Source organism: Plutella xylostella, chromosome 8, assembly GCF_932276165.1.
Source record: "Plutella xylostella chromosome 8, ilPluXylo3.1, whole genome shotgun sequence".
Classification (NCBI taxonomy): domain Eukaryota; kingdom Metazoa; phylum Arthropoda; class Insecta; order Lepidoptera; family Plutellidae; genus Plutella; species Plutella xylostella.
The window spans coordinates 6,562,298-6,582,100 of NC_063988.1; the positions used below are offsets into that span (position 1 = coordinate 6,562,298).

The window sequence follows — 19,803 nt, forward strand, 5'->3', positions numbered from 1 at the left end:
GGACACGCCCTTATTACCCGCAGCATAGACTAATTCTATGCCCGCAGGACGCACTGGCCAATAAATACCTACTCTACTATCTCATGTTGTGCGTTTGAGCTACCTATCTACTTATATCAGAACAAAATCGGAACATCTTATCAGGAACCACTCTAAAACCACTTATTGTCCGCAAAACGCTTGAGATCCTTCCCAAAGCAAGTACTTACTGCCAAGCTAAGCAATATTGACTTGATATCAGAAGAATTGAGAGGTAAATACAATATCTGCTTCTTATAGAAATGTAATAATATCCTACTACCTATAACTATGTACTACTGGCTGGAAAATAGAGCTAGCTCAATCATTATAAACGATATTAAAGTTTATTATCGTAGGTATGATTGCTCACAGAAGCGTGTCTGGAGGGTTACTCTATTCTGACGAAAAACGAACGAACGAGAGCTGTCGTGCAATTGGCACGTTTAATACAACGAGATAGAGTCGTGGATCGCGCAGCAGCGGCAGCGCTCCGAAACTTCGTTTGTCGTCATATAGAGTAACCCCCTGGTACCTAGTGTTTCTGGAAGAACGCAGATGGAGGAAACTTGAAACTTCGAAATTGGTATCCTAAGTGGAGCCAATTGCAATCCTTCTTTATTTTCTTTCTTCAGTACTGACTTACGAAACTTTCATGCCAAGAATAAGACAAGTCAATGAGAAAGACACGTTTCTGCTTTAGAACTTGAGTTGTTAAGCACAGCTTAAACTTTGAAAATACTTAGATCCAATACAGATCTATGAGATTAGTTGAGTTGATTGTTGTTTTGGATGTTCCAGATGATAGAGATTCGTAGACCGGTATGATTCGTTCATGGATTGGATGCACTGCACTTTAACTTGCAATGTAATTATGTAATTTTAATTTTTGAGAAGGTAAGTCTTTTGATTTTGGAATATTTTGCAGACATATTCAGTCTTAATAGTTACAAATAACATTTAAATAAGTATCTGCCTAGACCAGATTTGAACCCATTGTCGCCCTACAAATCAAAATGATTTCCCAAGATATCACAAACTTCCTATTTAATAACTCTCTTGTAATGCTGAAAACTCTGATTCGATTTGGGCTATCTAATGTCTTGCGCCTCCATTGGGAAATAAGCCTACTTGTCCGATGGGTCAGTTAGTTAAAAAAAACACCACTATTTCATAAGGTTCTGTTGTGTTATAGTTTTTTGCGGGAATTCTATATACAATATCTTATTTTGTTATGATTTGAAATGAAACGACCATTTAAATACGAAAAACATATTTATAAATCAACAGTGAAAACAATAGTGTAATCAGAGATAGCACATAAACTTATCAACGGAGATGATCAAAATTATGTAAACTTTTAAACTATCAAATAAACATGGCTTAGCCTCGGTATAGCTCTACCACAATTTGTCTCATCATCAAACGGGACAACACATGAATAATGGAATCGTTATCACAAATTTATTGTTAAAGCACCTAACTTTAAGCTTTGTAACCTTAAAATACAACACAATCCAAACAATCAAAACCTAGATCAATATCACATACGGATACAAATATGTCACGTAACGTCCACATCGCGCAAAAATCACGCAGCATTTTTCAAAACGAAATAAAATGGCTGCTGAATTTTGTTTACTCCGGCGGTAACAAGGTTGGGCGGCGGGCCATGCCACTCCAGCCTGTATTTGTCTAGAACCCTGGTTGCGAGGGAGGCGAGCATTTTCCCGACTACTCCTTCAGCTGGGCAGGATTCTCCGAAGGGCATGGACGCGAGTGGATGCGCCCGGCTCGCGCTGAGCGGCTGCCAGTCTGAACACCATCGCTCGGGGATGAAAGCTTTCGGTCTTCCCCATTCTTTGTCGCATTTGCTCGTCACTCCGTGGGCAAGCACTATGTCTACCTGCGGAAAATGGAAAAGGTTCAATGTTTGTTGTGGAAACTAATGCCCTTATTCATAGAAAAGTTATAGATCGTTTTAGCTATTGAACTATTTTGTCTCTCTCTGTAAGCTCTCTGTCTAAGAACAATTTGTTCAGTTCAATAGCTTAAATATTCTGTAACTTTTATATGAATAAGTGGGTAACACTGTAATATTATTAAATACACATTCTGCATACTTCTATACATGTAGTAGCTATAAGTAGTAAGATGCACTTAAATCTCTTTGGATTTTATAAACCTAGAACAGTGTCAAGCCCTCCTACTGCCCTGATTCAACACGAATTTAAAAGCTACTAAGTCCAAAGTCGCTTAACGAGTATTTATGTATGGGCACCTCACAGTGCCAGCTCACAAATAGAACATTATTCGCGTGGACAATTCGCTTATTAAAAACGTGACTGGAAATTGTATTCGCAATAACAAGTTTCAGCACAGGTCAGTTCTACTTGCGTACAGTCCACTTCAGGTGCAAGTTATTTATAAATTATACTTATACTGTACTGAGATGTAATAAATTTCTACATAAATGCTGAATCATTATCAATTTGTCTAAGTAGTTATGTCTTCTAAAATAATCATATTCAATGTTGGAAGCATTCGATTTTCGCGATGAGACCGCCCGCCATTTGCACATTATGTGGTAGTAAAACTCCCGTACCCGTAACTGTAGAAAACACAAAAAAATACTCATTTTTTTTGCATCACTTGTTTTTGAAACTCATTTCATAGCATTAAGTTTTAACCAATTTTCCTCCACATTTCTTAATGCAATTGGCCGACTGTACCCCCCTACATTAGCCTTGTCAGATACAATAGGCTACCGTCATCAAACGATATGTCACAGCACCCTGTATTTCATCAATATATCTTTATTTGAATCTCGTTCTCTTTCACTGAACTGTTTCTGAGCTAAATGTTGTTGAGAAATAAAAAGGAATTCTTTTTTTACGTTTAATATACTGAACAAATGGCTACAAAGGTTCCCAGTATAAGTAATGTTATGTGCTTTTCAGAATATGCAATTTTCTTGATAGGTTGTAGTAAAAAAGTTTACGGCTGAGCTTACGTACCTGCTTCATTTTTTACGCAGTACCTATATACCTATTTATCTGTAACCTTGGTCCTCTAACTATTCATTATGTTAGGAGAACCCAATAGTTCTACTGTTTGACCTTGTCTATAACATAATATTTCATAGTTAAAATAACAGGCAAAATAAAAACAAAACACACCCTACCTTTTCAAAACTTTATCGTCGATACTGAATGTTAATACTACTACTATCACTATCCGCTATCGTTCACTTAACTAACTACCACCGTTAACGTTAATATACAAATGCACATGCCATTTTGCCGTTAGCTACATTAATCCTCGAGTAAATAACATATAGGTCTAAGTTTGACGTGAATATTCTGAGATGTCGTCAATACTAAAGCTGCATGCGTACAGACCGGCCAATCGAACGCCAACGAACGGGTTTCGTTGACCTTCGTTGCTGCAATCTGCCCTGTATTCCTGATAAAAATCCATCGTTGGGTGTTCGTTGGGCGTTCGCTGTACGCAGCTTAAGAACATTGCGGCGCTCCTTCGAAAACGCCTCTTTATTCATCTAATCCTAATTATCTCCCTTAAACAACATTATCTTAATACGAACGAGATGGAGTATCAGAGCAGGAGTGACGACGATTTTAACTTGTTTTGTATGTGACCCACCATCACCATCTTGTTCGCGTATCTTTAAGTAATATCAGCCCTTAGACTATCATCACCGTCTAAAACCTTTTGTATTGGACCCACCATATTGTTAAGTAATCTGATCCCTTATCCTACGTCCTACACCATCGTCTACAACCAACTCACCCCAGCCGGCACCACATAGTCAGCCACCACAAACTCCTCGCGACTCCTCCTGACAACCCCTCCGGTGGCCGGGTGCAGTCTCAGCGCCTCCCGCGCCACCCCGGCCAGGTAGGGCAGCTCGGGGCAGCCTGAGGCTATTGCTGTTCTGAGATGTCGTAAACTGGTGGTCCAGTTGAATAAATTGAAAAAAACTTGAAAGGACTCAATCCTTCGAAAACGCCTCTATTATCTTCCTTCAAAAACGATGTTTTAACATGAATACGAAAATAGATGGAGTATCAGAGCAGGAGTGCGGACAGTTTCCTACTTGTTTTGTATGTATCATCTTGTCCGTATAACCCTTAGCCCTTACACTATCATAACTGTTTCAGAACTCACCCCAGCCGGCACAACATAGTCCGCCACCACAAACTCCTCGCGACTCCTCCTGACAACCCCTCCGGTGGCCGGGTGCAGTCTCAGTGTCTCCCGCGCCACCGCGGCCAGGTAGGGCAGCTCGGGGCAGCCTGAGGCTATTGTTATTCTGAGATGTCGTAGACATTGAGTCCTTTGAAAACGCCTATATTATGGAAACTAGATGGAGTATCAGAGCACGAGTGCGGACAGTTACTACTCGTTTTGTATGTGCCCCACCATCCTACTCCTATATCTCTAACCTAAGCCCTAATCCTACACCATCTATTAAAACCAACTCACCCCAGCCGGCACAACATAGTCAGCCACCACAAACTCCTCGCGACTCCTTCTCACAACCCCTCCGGTGGCCGGGTGTAGTCTCAGCGCCTCCCGCGCCACCCCGGCCAAGTAGGGGAGGTCGGGACAGCCTGAGGCTATTGTTATTCTGAGATGTCGTAAACATTGAGTCCTTTGAAAACGCCTCTATTATGGAAACTAGATGGAGTATCAGAGCAGGAATGCGGACAGTTTCAACTTCTTTAGTATGTGACCCACCATCCTACTCCTATATCTCTAATCTAAGACCTAATCCTATACCACCGTCCATTAAAACCAACTCACCCCAGCCGGCACAACATAGTCAGCCACCACAAACTCCTCGCGACTCCTTCTCACAACCCCTCCGGTGGCCGGGTGTAGTCTCAGCGCCTCCCGCGCCACCCCGGCCAAGTAGGGGAGGTCGGGACAGCCTGAGGCTATTGTTATTCTGAGATGTCGTAAACATTGAGTCCTTTGAAAACGCCTCTATTATGGAAACTAGATGGAGTATCAGAGCAGGAATGCGGACAGTTTCAACTTCTTTAGTATGTGACCCACCATCCTACTCCTATATCTCTAATCTAAGACCTAATCCTATACCACCGTCCATTAAAACCAACTCACCCCAGCCGGCACAACATAGTCAGCCACCACAAACTCCTCGCGACTCCTTCTCACAACCCCTCCGGTGGCCGGGTGTAGTCTCAGCGCCTCCCGCGCCACCCCGGCCAGGTAGGGGAGTTCGGGACAGCCGGCGCCGGCGCTCCGTGAGGCTGCGGCCCAGGATACCTGGTATTCGTATATATATTATATAATGTAGGTCTGTAAGTATATTTAGCATTTAGCCCCTGTTCCACAATGTCTGGTTAGTGGCTACCTGTGAGATAAAATACATGCTGTCACTTTCTGTTATTATTTTTTTGACAGTGACAGCATGTATTTTATCTCACAGGTAGCTACTAACCAGACATTGTGGAACAAGGCCTTAGTATAATATTTATATTTCATGTATTTCTATTAAGTTAATTATGAAGTGAATGTATCCTGCTTTCTACTTTACCTGTATCTGTACTTGTTACGTGTAGGTTGGCTGATAGAAAATTCTTATACCGTAAAGTTAATTATTTGTACACTTATTATGTCATATTTGTGCAATAAAGTATTATAGATACCTCGTCGTGAGCGCGCTGTTGTTGTGCGGCGTGCAGGGATAGGTGGTAGAGCATACCCAGTGCTGATTGGGCTAGCTGGAATATATATTATATATATGTAGATATAAGATAAAATAAGTACTCTTTAGTGCACAAAAACAGGATTCATACATAGAATAGAAAATAAAAGAAGGTTAAGAATGCAAATGAGATTGGAATTATTTATTTGTGATGGTAATTGTGGCTGATTTTTAAACTGTTAGCGGGAGTGATTATTTCAGTGCAAAATAAAAAATATTAGTTAACTAGGTACTTCTGATGGAAAAAGGTCTTTTTGAAAGTTCTAAAATAGCGTCCACATTAGCAAGTGACGAAAATAAGTTCGGTACCAACACGAGCCGCGCTGCAGACTCCGACTTCGGACTACGCTCAGAATACATTTTATAGAAATATAAATACCAATCTGCTGTTGGCAATTTCCATTTGGTTGTATCAGTTTAGTTTAAAATCGTGCAAGGGTGTTTACCCTATATAGTATAGTATATGACAAATATTCTCATTGTCACGAAAATCTGTAGCAAGGAATATAAGTACTTCTCAAACAAATCAGAAAGCGTTATGGTTATTGCGCTAGACACTATTTTTTAATGTTTCAGTTTCACGGAAGGAGATTAGTAGCATAATAATATGACAGACGTATTTGCAGTAGGTAATTATGAACAAAAGTGCTTACCGGATCCACTCCAGCCAGCATCATGTCAGCAGTGACCGGGAGAAGCCTGTTCTTCAGCGGCCGCAGTTTGTCGAGGAGGCTCTTTTCAGGCGCTAACTCGCCGGAGTCGATTCCTTCTAGTCCTTGTTTCAGGAAATGTTCCATTAAGCTAAAAATCAAACAAAATTACGGTTATTACCGTTTGTAATCATATAAGCGTAGGTACCTAGTTGGTATTTGTATAACATCACATTTTAATTGCATTCCTCTACCAATTTTATATGATGAATTTTATTACTTATGCATACGAAAAACTACATTCGAAAGCCGCAGCTGAATGTAGCTGTATACGGGTTAGGTTAATCGGTTAATCTAATCGTAACGTATTTTTGCTCCAAGTAAACCAGAAAGACTTCTAATTTCTGTAGGTTTATTATACGAGTATTTTTTCAAATTTCATTATTACCTAAAATGAGTATCAAACGCCTTCAAAGCCTCATTAAATCCTTCCGTGTCGGGGCGCAGCGTGAGTTCGCTCCGCACGAGGCAGCCGGCTGACGCGACGTCGCGGCTGGCGCGGACGAGACGCTCGGCCGCTGTCAGCCCGGCCAGGGAGCGCTTCGTGAGCGAGCACTGGGCTGGGGGAGCGTCGTCTTCGAGGGAGGTCTGCTCTGGGGTTCTGGGGAGGGTTTGGGCTAGTGTTAGTTGGTTAGTAGTCAAACAATACCGTCACTATAAAAAAATATCAAATAATTCATGAATTAGGTACTACATATTCAGTTTCCGCGTCAAATCCAATACATTGGAATAAAGATGCGATTTTTGTAGGAAGGTACCAACTAAAAGTTAACTATTCCATGTATATGTGTTTTTTTGTTTGTTTTAAGTTTATTTCTTATATCATAGGATAACGAGTAGGTACTAGTACTACTGTACTTGTTATTCTATGCTTACATCTACCCTTGTTTGAATCTGTTATGGATACGCAGATGATATTTTTCATTAAAATACAGATTCAATAATTCATTCCGGGTTTTTAAACTGCGACCAAAAAGTGGATCTCCCTACGTTGTAGACCGTTGGTAGATCCACTTTTTGTCGTAGTTTAAAAAACCGGAATAAATTATTATATCTGTTTTATTATACTGGTGTTTAATTTACCTGTTCTCGTCGGTGGGCACATGGGCCGGTCCGTCGAGGCAGCCGAGCCGGGTGCCGAACACCAGCACGCCCAGGGACTCCAGCGCCCACCGGTATAGTTCAGTCTCTATTTCCTCGTTCAACGCGTTCTCTGCATGCCGAAGTTCTTCTAGTCTGGAAATTATAATTTTATTAACTATCGTTTAGTATTAGCTCATAATCCCAGCAGTGGGTCACTAAATAAATAAATATGTGGGGACATCTCACACACGGCCATCCGAACCCAAGCTAGGCAGAACCTGTGTTATGGGTGTCGGACAGCTGATCTGACTTCATCTGACACTAATACGGCTGCGCAAATAAGTAATGCTAAGATTCCGTGCTTTTAACAAAGTCAGCCAACTGTGCAAACAGAGGTATGGTAAGTTAGTTGATTACGGTATTAATAACGTATGGCCTTTACAAAACCATGCGTCATGCAAATTATTGTAAACACAGGTTGTTTAAAAAAACAAAAGAATCATTTTGTATTTTCTGGTTTCAATACTTTCAATGTCGTATTTTAATTCGGATTTTCAATAGTAGAAGTGCATTAAAATTTAATAAAATGGAGATGGTGAGTCATCATCAAGTCATCCTTACCTCCTAGTGGCGTCTGTGGCGATATCATCAAAAGCCTTTTCATAGTTTTTCAGTAACGATCCGTCCAGCAGAAGAGCCCTTAAAGCAGCCCATATTGCCTTCGATTCATCCCTGAAATGGTAAACAAATTACAATCAAGTGTAAGTGAGTGCTAAGCTATATTTAATGTGAAGCAATTATCATATATTGATCCAGTCAGACCTATCGTTGTTAATAACCAATAATTAAGTGGTCAAAGACTGATGATTTACGATCTATTAGAAAAATACATACAATTGCTGAAGCTGAAGCTGAAGATTCATTAGAAGAATATCGCACCAAATAATCCAGTAAAATTCTGCGACACACACATAATAATATACGATGCGTGTGAACCAGCAATAGGCTAGCATTGTCAATGTAGAGCCATCCATTTCATTACTGACATTCCACTGCAAATCAGATAATTACCTATTTACACTAATGACACAATACCTACTTATAATTAAAGCCACTTACAATACAAGATAATTTAATACTCTTTATATGAAAGAAATAACAATAGAAACACAAAAAAGTATATTTAAAATTAAAAATACCTAAACAGTACAAAAAGGCGACCTTATTGCTTATAGCAATTTTCTACCAGACCACTTACCCTTGTATCGGACATCGGTTGGGGTTGGTCTTCCGTTGCTGCGAGAGCGGGGACCCCTCCCAGTGTGGCGGTGCGGTGGCGCTGCTGTCGTACACCTGCAGACAACGAGAGTTGTCGCACAGACAGTTGTAAAAGAGACAACGAGGGTAGGTTCATAGTAGGCCAGGTGACCAGGTGTAAAAGATACGACGAGGGTAGGTTCATAGTGAGCCAGGTGACCAGGTGTAAAAGAGACAACGAGGGTAGGTTCATAGTGGGCCAGGTGGCCAGGTGTAAAAGAGACAACGAGGGTAGGTTCATAGTGGGCCAGGACTAAAAACAGCCTCTGTGAAACGGAAGCTTTCTTGTAAAGTATCAGCAAAATGGATTTGTTAATTTCATTCAGCTAACATAGGTTATTTCATCTAAACTCTGCTTAAGCCAAGATTTCGGTAGTTAAAAAATAATTTCCTTTTTCAAACCGATTTTACACAAAAACATTTTAAACGATTAAGTATTGATTATACCTAAATTTGCCACCGTGATACGTAAAAGATGCACAAACACACATATATTTGCGTTATATGTAGGTATAGTTAAGCCAAACACAAAAAAAATAGCTTTGATTACAATGAAGCGATTAAGCACATACAAACAGTAAATAATTGTATGTAAATGAACTCTATCCAAGAACCGCTTATAAATCAAGAATTATGTGACTCAAATAATTGCATACGGCTCGTTGGGACAATGACACATAAATAACAGATAGCTGACAGATCCGTGACCCACGCTACCCATCCATGTAATGTATTCAGGCAATCTGGCTCTTATGAGGCTAGGCGTAGAGGGTAACTTTGTATGAATTTTGATTTAAAAAAGTGCGTTTGCTAGAAGTACAACGGGTTCTGTAGTTAATCGAAATTCAAATATTTTAAATTACTTTGGTACACAGAGATTCATCATCAATGTAATCATCATCACAAATGTAAAAAACTCGGGAGGCAGAACTAAAAGATAAGGTGAAGAGCTAAAGATGACCTCTGTATATTTTATTTATTTATTTATTATTTTATACTTTATTGCACAATTGACTATAGCAAAAAGCATTTTCTGCCAGTCAACCTGCAGGAGGTACAAGACATGGTCCTTCTATTTATAGTGTATACTCACATAGAAGGACCATCAGATTTTATATTTTTGAGTTTGATTGTTTTTATTATTTTTATAAACACTATAAGTAGATCCTAGTTAGGTATTCGCATTTTACATAGGTTTCCCGTAAGCTAACTATGACTTTTACAAAATACTGAAATATTGCTGATATATTTTTTGTTGTAATACTTTCGTATAGGTAGAAAGGGACCCCATACAAATTCTAACTACAGAACCTTACAATAGGTCAAATTAAGTACCTACCGCGCGGTCACGCATTATGTAAAATGGAATAAAGTACCGGGATTTTGATAATCTTGTTCTGTTTTTGCGAGCCCGTTTATCTTTTAAAACTGTCGCAGTGCGGCTCATGTTATACGTAATACGATGAGAACTTTTAAATACTTTCTATGTATTTTTTAGCCTTATTTATTGGGCTGCCGGCGCTAAGCTGCGGCGCGTGATAAATGTTCCAATGCTTTTATTGTTGCATCCGTAAAGTTCCGTGAGTTAGAGTTGATGAAATTACGTTTGTTGGACAAAATACATCGTTTTATGTGTATTTTGTCTGTTAGTATATAGGTACAGCTTTAACGAAAATTTATTTCCAACTTAAGATAGGTTCAAAACTAAACCTTTTATTTAACCAATTCACATACAATACTTAGAAAAAAAAATAAAGAGATAATTCGACACAAAACTGCTATATGTGTAAAGTGTTATTTTTAAACAAGACGTGTGCGTTGAAAAATATATTATTTAGTATCTAAAAAACATGATTTGGTAATCGACGAGCATTTACAAAACATCATAAGATTCGGCCTAGTTCTTGTTTGCAAAATAGTCATATTGTACGAAAATATAATAATAGATAAGAACTTATCAGTAATTTCAAACATTTCGTTGAACTTTGACACAGTAAAGTCAGCACATACGATTGTTGTGTCACTTTTTTCGTGCAATCGTAATCATATCACAACAGTAGGCCAATCATAATTTGATAAAGATATAATAATTATAGTTCTAGGCTAATTAAATTATTAAACAAATCTAAGCAGGATTTTTTTCTAGTTATACACCTGTAGGGTACCAATTAATAATTATTATTAACATGGGTAATATTATTATGTATAATGTAGAATACTTACTAGTATTTTAAAACCAAAAAATATATTTCTACTGGTTACTCGTGTAAACAATACAATCTTTACAGGGTGTTACAAACTTTATACGTTACAACCCTTTTTGCAACACCCTGTATAATAAATAAGTAGGTATACGCCTCGTCTACTTTATTTTAATATTTATTATATATATTATATATTATTATATTTATCAGTATTTATTTTAATACTTCATGTATTTTTTACCCAGGGTTTATTTCTCTATCAGGTGAAATATCTATAGATATGTATAGGGATTTTTATAACTACTATCTAATTATTTTCAGTACAAATAACCAAAACTCTTAGTGTTATTCTAATAGCGGGTTAGCATTACCTCTCTCATCATCTCTGGATCAAACACGTAGAGCACCGGCCGCGTCCGGGAGCCCTTGGCCAGGCGGACCAGGTCCCCGTACCTGGTGCGGAGACTGTCCAGCAGACCCAGGCCCACCACGTGGTGGAAACTACCTGTGGGACAGAGGTCAGGGTATAGTGGTTATGGGGGGTTACAGAGGGGGTAAGTTGTTTTGTGAGGCAAGGAGGATTGTTGTTATTCCCTGATTGACTATGACACAAGGGGGAGTTATATGGTTGAAGTGTGTTTATGGGGACCTGTGTATAATGTAGCCAAGCCGTAATTTTGTACCAGGTTAAGGAATGACTAAATTGAACTCGTGGTTATAGTGACGGCAACATAAAATACGACAGCAGTGTTCTAAACTCTCTATCAGTTAAACGTAATACGGATTTTAAATTTAAATTCGCAAGTGTGAAGTAAATAATACGTATGTATTAGATTGTCTCAAGGATAAAGCGTTTTGCCGTCGTACGAGCGAACAAATTGCACTCCCGCCCACACCACGTATACTTAAACAACGTAATTTTCTTCAATATTGTTGAGATCTTTATTTTTCTAAGTCTCGCTAGATATGTAGAGATGTTGATCTATAAAATACAAAACAGACATTTAATAAAATAAAATGGAACTCTTTTATGTTGTTGTAGGCGTAAATACCTATAATTTATTGTGCTTTAACTGCAACTTGAGTACCTTACCTATCCTATCTTTTCTCCAGGAAAAATAAGCCATAAAATGAAAATCCTATAACATTAAAGTTTATGAGCGATAGTAAATGCAGTAAGCCGTTGTGGATGCAACATCATGTGCAATATCCATTCGGGGAAGTTATCGCTGCGAGGGTTATAGGTACCTATGCTTAATGTAGTTTATGTACAGGCTTATGTTCAAGCATACTGATCTAGATATAATCACGTAGGATGCCAAGTTAGCAATTTAACTTTCTCGGTTGTGAAACCTGTACGGTAATTGTCAGTTTACACGATTACTCGAATTAAGCAGTGTATCAAATGAAAATGCAGCCCTGTGGTTGGCTTAATTGCTGTAAGTCTAATTGTAATCAGATTGGCAATATATTAGTCTATGGTGATGGTGACCTACCTATCCTCGGCAGGATATGTGCGGAGTGCCGCATCATGGGCAGCGCCATGGGTCCAGGGATGTCGCTGAACCGGCGCGGCTCCGCCAGCCGGCGCCCCACGGCCGGCCCGCGCCGCTGCGGAGACGTCGACGTGCGGTCTGATGATGAAGAGGATATGTGGCGTCTGGATGGCCGGGATGTGCTGTGGAGAAAGGGTTGAGTTTTGTAATGGCATGTTGAGGTTTTGTGTTTATAATCAGGTCTTATTTGGGACTTGTTCATTGATTAATTGACTGGATTAGTTCAGGTCAAACACATATTTAATCACTTCACGTTAGTCACGTAGAAAACTTCCATCTAACAACCATTAAAACTAATCAATAATTTTAATCTCAGATTTTAACTGTATCTAATATCTATATTATAGTTACAGCCATGCTCTACTTCGTCAGAAGAGAATACATTTTCAGTGGGGTTGCCACTACCGAACATTCGATATTATTATATTTGTCAATTGGTGATGTGTCGACGGTGGTACGGTAGCAGTTACTTGTACCAACTCTACTCTAAAGCCTAGCAAAATTCTGCACACTGTGGCAAACCTTCAAAAGGTTTATTCAGGGTACACAGATAACGAAAATGCCATCGCAGAGAACCATACCATCGGCCCCAGATGTTATGTAGGCACTATCTTTGAGCCATATGTGAAATTGCCGTCCGTTTGTCGACCGAAATCCTATCTCGATGTGTCCACTCCGAATCGTTTGCAGAATTCTATCTGAAGGGTCACTCTATATGACGAAAAACTAAGTTTTGGAGCGCTCCTTCGCGAGCCACGTCTCTATCTCGTTGTATTAAACGTGCCGATTGCACGACAGCTCTCATTCGTTCGTTTTTCGGCTGTATAGAGTGACCCCCCCGGCACGGATCGGGACACTTCGTTCAATATTCCCTTTCGTTTTCCCCATTTGTTATCTGTGTGTGGACACGATTGCATTCGAAATGGCCTCTTTGCAATGATTTCTGTTGATATAAATTATGAGCTTTTTCTGTTTTCTAAAGTAAAAGATTTATTTATGGTAAATATTGTGTATAAAATAACCGTATGTCATTAACAAATTACTAATGGCATGATAATTAGGTATACCACGGGTGTAATATCACATTTAATTTCCTTTAACTCCGATCCGTGAGTTTGTTATTGTTAACTTTCGTTCCTCAGGTAAATATAAAAATACTAGATTTCAACAAAAAAAACAAGTCCTTATAATAACATAATTAGAAAGCTCACACGCTAATCTATAGAACTTGTTGTAGGCACTATGTAACAAATGAAAGTTATTATGAGTCCATCTAAAAATCCTTTCGAAATCGAGCAACATTTTTATATAAAATGTAGCGAACTAAATAAGCTCAAAAATACGCTAAAGGCAGCGCAGCTAAACCTGTTTCGCATTTCTAAAGCTGGAGCTTATTACTGTAGACCCGTCGCTCTAAAAATAACCGATTCACGCCGAGTTTCAGAAAGGAACTTTAAGCTAAGTCGACATCAAATCTATGTCTGTCTCTTTCTGTCTGCATACTGTCAAAGCAAGGCAGCATTATATTCAAAAGCAGCAATATAGTTTGAAGTTCCTTTCTGCAACTGGCATCAGTCTAACAGGGTTGCTCGTAATGGCGAGTACTGCTCGGAGCGAGTGCATTCCAAATTCACCGGTGAAACGCTGTTCCAAGAATATGCAAAAAGATTGGTACTTATTGATTTATTTAAAAGCTTATGACGATTTGGAATGCCGCTAACGATTTTGGTTATATAAATTTTTTGCGATACACAAGCGTTGATAGTGAGCTTCTTATTCAAAATCTGATGTTTCTTACTGCAGTAATGATTTAGTATAAAAGCTTAACTGTTTCACGATTACAGATATGTTCAGATAGTGAATAAAGCTGCTCATGGTCGAGTAAATTAACCCGGCAACGGGAACATTACTGATTAAATTTTATCCTAACTAGATAGATTTTCTTAAATGCCTCAATATTCTATATCTAAAAAAAATTAACACTCTAATTCATTATACGGAAGTTCAATCATAGGTCAAATTAATTTGTTTGCTTAAAATCGGGTCAATTGTGTTACTTACTTGTTTTTATCTAAAAGTTAATTAGCAAACTTGTCTAAAATTAAAATAACATGAAAATAAATACAGTTTACCTAAAGTAATCAAGTCAAGAAGATAAACAGAAGTTGCCAGAGTTGACAGGAAAATAAACAAAAAATATTTTTATTTTTACTGTCGTCGTTAGTAGTAATACCTTAATCGATAACACCTGGTATCTGCGTGTATTTTGCTTAATTAGTATTAAGTAGCACGCGTTTACTACGTGTTGTTTATATAATTGCATGAATATGGATATAAGTAATATGCAAAAGGTTATTTTTTGTCTAAATTTGGTAGGTAACAAGGTAAAAATATAATGGCAGGAAGCTGAAAACCTGGATTAATCATCACGGCCTTCTTTTTATCCCGGGACTCACACAGGAACACTTTTTGAGGTGAAGCGAAGCTCACGGGAAGCAAAGCTCAGCCTCGTCACGGATTAAAGAAAAAACAAAAATACAATAGGAGGAGGATCCGCCACTACGCATTCCAAACAGGTTTAGGTTTTAGGGGTCAGCTTTTATTTTTATTTGATTGCCAAGTCAATCGATGCAGATAGCAGAAAGGCCTAAATGTAAATACTACACTAAAAAATTAAATGAACCCTTGTTACGTTTTCCATTCATAAATACAACTGCGCCGGGTGGCGTAAGAGTACGGTTGGGAGTACTAATCTATATTATTATTATATTGTGTACTTCTATAATCACAACCTGACTAAATCTTCTAACTACACTACTTAATTCAAAATAAAAGCTCACTTGGAATGGTGGTGAGCTATAATTTTCGAGGCGTTTCTTTTGAACCCACACTGTATCTTGCTCACTTAATTATTTTTATTTATCAAACCTACGAACATATTTTTAAAGAATCACCTTGCCGATCCTCATACTCTGCACCGATCTAAATAAATAAATATATCTATCTCTGCAACTTAACGTAGTAGCTTTAATGTATGATCACGAGTATGTATGTAATATGTAAGTACAAGTACGTTGGTGTATATTGAAGGTCAAGTTGACACACAGTACAATTGATTATATCAGACCACGTAATTAATATGCAGGAAGCAGATAGTTGCGGCGTAGGTACATAATAACGAGTCTTATCTTACAACATAAATACATAACTATCTGTATACCTCGTTGCCTCCTGTAAGGAAGATCAGTCTTCATACTTTGTTATTGGTCTTTATTTATTTTAAACTCCAAAATAAGATTGGTACTTAATTTTAATTTTTATACTTAATATGCCATTTGTGGTCTGTGTTATACATTATAATGTTATGTATATCTGCTTCAAAATTCGTTCAGCTTTCCCTAGTGCGGGCTGTGATTATGGCAGCATTATAAAAAGTTATTACTGAATAATTTTAATAAAACATGTTTTTTTTTGTAATTTCTACCTAGTATCAAATATATGCTTACTAAGATAAAAATAATATTTTAATACTTGTTGAGAATGCCATGCTCAGGGGAAGAATAATCAACCATCATGTATCCAACGCTCTCTACTAAGGCTTCGATCAATTAGGCCCAACATTGTAGAGATCATTTTCATCGACAGTGGTTTGTTTTTGCGTGGTAAGTATCTCTAGTTTTTCTGCTGGTTGTGGAGATTGTGAAAGATAAAATCCTACCATTTGTAGGGAGCGGAAGTGAGACTAGGGCTGAAGTTCATTTTGCTCTATATAGCCTACGGTCTAACACTATAGAGCTTCCACTATGTTATTGTATTTTTGACGTTTCCTTATGTCTGGTAAGTAAAGTTGGTTTTCCTTTGCAGTCATCAAATATGTATGGGATTTCGAATGTCAAAAAACCAATAATATAATGGACAGAGTATACTCGTAACTAGCAATTAGGGCTTGGAATGGAACTGACCTGGGCACCATTAAACCATTAATTATATTGCATGATAAATTACATAAATTAGCATTAGGATTAAAATTTAGCCATTTTACCCTAGTCGGATATGAGCGTAGATTTTGTACACTATAAAATAAACTTATTTTATTTAATCAGAGTGTTCTAAACGTAACTTCTTCCAACTACTAGGTAGGTACTGTTATCAGTTATCGGACTCTTAAATCTATGGAAAAGGTACAATCATCAAGAGTCTCATCCGTACAAAAAATCCTGTATGGAATATACCCAACCAAAAGAGGGGGTTGAACGTTAAATGCGTGTGAGATTCTTTTAAGTTGATTTTTTATTGAACACCACGTCGTTTAATAAAAATCAATCAACTTAGGATTATCTAGTTTATGAAATTAATAGTTTCGCTACTAAACATAAAATACTATAAAAACAAATAATAAACATTAATAATAAAAAAAAATGTATGATTTAATACTTACATTAACTGATATTGGCGAAACAAATTATTTGAGCGAGTCATTTTGCACGTCTTCTTAGAACCAGCACAATTTAAAACACTTTCATAAATAGAAACCAACTTCCAAAAAGTTTTTATTCACACACACGTCATGGCCGGCAAGACATCACATTCACTTATTTTTTATTTATGAATAAAGTTTTACGTCCACATTTGAAATTCGAATCACAGAACTGCTTGAGTCAAACACACGCGGATGATTGTTTGGTCGTCTCTCATACAGTTTGGAGCAGCCGTTATTGGACTAGTGATGTGCAATGTTATCGCAAACTTAGATAATAAATAACATATTTATGAAACGAACTATTTGGAAATATAAAGCTATGTTAGTTTAGTAAGTACAGAAATATATTAACTACTTATCATAAATTCATTTGACACATTTTACGCAGCGCATCAAATTAAGAACGTGACTGAAGACCATTGCCTGATTAACCGATTTTAGTAGCTGCGCGTATAATGATTGAGTATGGCTTGTAAAAAAATACTCCTAATTACCTAGAAATAAACATTACTTAAATGTGTTTTTTTAATATCACAAAACATGCTGGCTTAAAGAACCTGCGTGAAGTTAGCAGCCTAAAGTTAGCAGCCTTTGAATACCCGACCAAATTAAGATGGTCACTTCAGTCATTGCATACTTTATCAATTAAAACACGTAAAAAGCCCCAAAAACATTGGAATAATAATGCTAGGTATTTATATAAACACTAAAATATGTTCTAAAATAAATAAATTCTAAAAAATACGACGTTTACTTACTGACGCTCTTGTTGGTTAATGGATATTTTGTATGGGGGCACCAAGATGCTATAGACCTGCCCGCATCTCACCTGGTTTATTATGTGTGTTGTGTCATTAGAAAACACTGACAGAAGTTTCATCAACATTGAAACGGTATAGCAGGTGTCCAGGAGCCACTTTCTGACGGATTTTGGGTCAAAAATTGTCAATATTTCACGAATATTCAAGTTTGCAGGTGGAACCTGAAGAGATTCAGCTGCAAATGATAGTTCATATGAAAGGCATTATTAATACCTAGAAACAGTTTTCAGCAATTTCAGATTAAATGACTTTTGGTGACTCTTCAAGGTGAAAATCAAAAAATAAAACTTAGCAGCCCAAGATTAACATTTTGTATGGGGGCACCAAGATGCTATAGACCTGCCCGCATCTCACCTGGTTTATTATGTGTGTTGTGTCATTAGAAAACACTGACAGAAGTTTCATCAACATTGAAACGGTATAGCAGGTGTCCAGGAGCCACTTTCTGACGGATTTTGGGTGAAAAATTTACAATATTTCACGAATATTCAAGTTTGCAGGTGGAGCCTAAACAGGTACAGCTGCAAATGATAGTTCATATGAAAGGTATTATTAATACCTAGATACGGTTTTCAGCAATTTCAGATTAAATGACTTTTAGTGAATATTCAAGGTGAAAACCAAAAAATAAAACTTAGCAGCCCAAGATTAACATTTTGTATGGGGGCACCAAGATGCTATAGACCTGCCCGCATCTCACCTGGTTTATTATATGTGTTGTGTCATTAGAAAACACTGACAGAAGTTTCATCAACATTGAAACGGTATAGCAGGTGTCCAGGAGCCACTTTCTGACGGATTTTGAGTGAAAAATTGACAATATTTAACGAATATTCAAGTTTGCAGGTGGAGCCTGAACAGGTACAGCTGCAAATGATAGTTCATATGAAAGATATTATTAATACATAGAAACTGTTTTCAGCAATTTCAGATTAAATGACTTTTGGTGACTCTTCAAGATGAAAATCAAAAAATAAAACTTAGCAGCCCAAGATTAACATTTTGTATGGGGGCACCAAGATGCTATAGACCTGCCCGCATCTCACCTGGTTTATTATATGTGTTGTGTCATAAGAAAACACTGACAGAAGTTTCATCAACATTGAAACGGTATAGCAGGTGTCCAGGAGCCACTTTCTGACGGATTTTGAGTGAAAAATTGACAATATTTAACGAATATTCAAGTTAGCAGGTGGAGCCTGAACAGGTACAGCTGCAAATGATAGTTCATATGAAAGATATTATTAATACATAGAAAATGTTTTCAGCAATTTCAGATTAAATGACTTTTGGTGACTCTTCAAGGTGAAAATCAAAAAATAAAACTTAGCAGCCCAAGATTAACATTTTGTATGGGGGCACCAAGATGCTATAGACCTGCCCGCACCTCACCTGGTTTATTATGTGTGTTGTGTCATTAGAAAACACTGACAGAAGTTTCATCAACATTGAAACGGTATAGCAAGTGTCCAGGAGCCACTTTCTGACAGATTTTGGGTGAAAAATTGACAATATTTCACGAATATTCAAGTTTGCAGGTGGAACCTGAAGAGATTCAGCTACAAATGATAGTTCATATGAAATGTATTATTAATACCTAGAAATAGTTTTCAGCAATTTCAGATTAAATGACTTTTGGTGAATATTCAAGGTGAAAACCAAAAAATAAAACTTAGCAGCCCAAGATTAACATTTTGTATGGCGGCACCAAGATGGTATAGACCTGCCCGCATCTCACCTGGTTTATTATGTGCGTTGTGTCATTAGAAAACACTGACAGAAGTTTCATCAACATTGAAACGGGATAGCAGGTGACAAGGAGCCACTTTCTGACGGATTTTGGGTGAAAAATTTACAAT

The 19,803-nt window shown here is 37.7% G+C and overlaps 1 protein-coding gene across 1 annotated transcript; it reads right to left on the bottom strand.

Annotated features, from left to right (window-relative positions):
• Nucleotides 1–1,274: 1,274 nt before the first annotated feature.
• LOC105391120 (probable cytochrome P450 49a1) lies at nt 1,275–17,370 on the bottom strand. The gene is made up of 12 exons (XM_048622836.1): nt 17,082–17,370; nt 12,584–12,765; nt 11,459–11,592; nt 8,825–8,919; nt 8,188–8,298; nt 7,567–7,719; nt 6,872–7,084; nt 6,427–6,574; nt 5,715–5,789; nt 5,252–5,331; nt 4,207–4,351; nt 1,275–1,924 (listed from the first exon to the last, which is right to left on the bottom strand). Exons 1-12 carry the CDS (start codon nt 17,120–17,122, stop codon nt 1,610–1,612), a joined length of 1,692 nt encoding a protein of 563 aa, XP_048478793.1. The 5' UTR covers nt 17,123–17,370; the 3' UTR covers nt 1,275–1,609.
• Nucleotides 17,371–19,803: the final 2,433 nt, after the last annotated feature.

What these genes read in the sequence shown, in the direction of transcription:
- LOC105391120 (XM_048622836.1), bottom strand. Translation starts at nt 17,122, where the DNA reads ATGACTCGCTCAAATAATTTGTTTCGCCAATATCAGTTAAT. An exon ending in ATCCAGAGATGATGAGAGAG is followed by an intron (nt 8,920 to 11,458) that starts GTAATGCTAACC and finishes CGTTGTCTGCAG; the next exon opens with GTGTACGACAGCAGCGCCAC. An exon ending in AACCGATGTCCGATACAAGG is followed by an intron (nt 8,299 to 8,824) that starts GTAAGTGGTCTG and finishes TTACCATTTCAG; the next exon opens with GGATGAATCGAAGGCAATAT.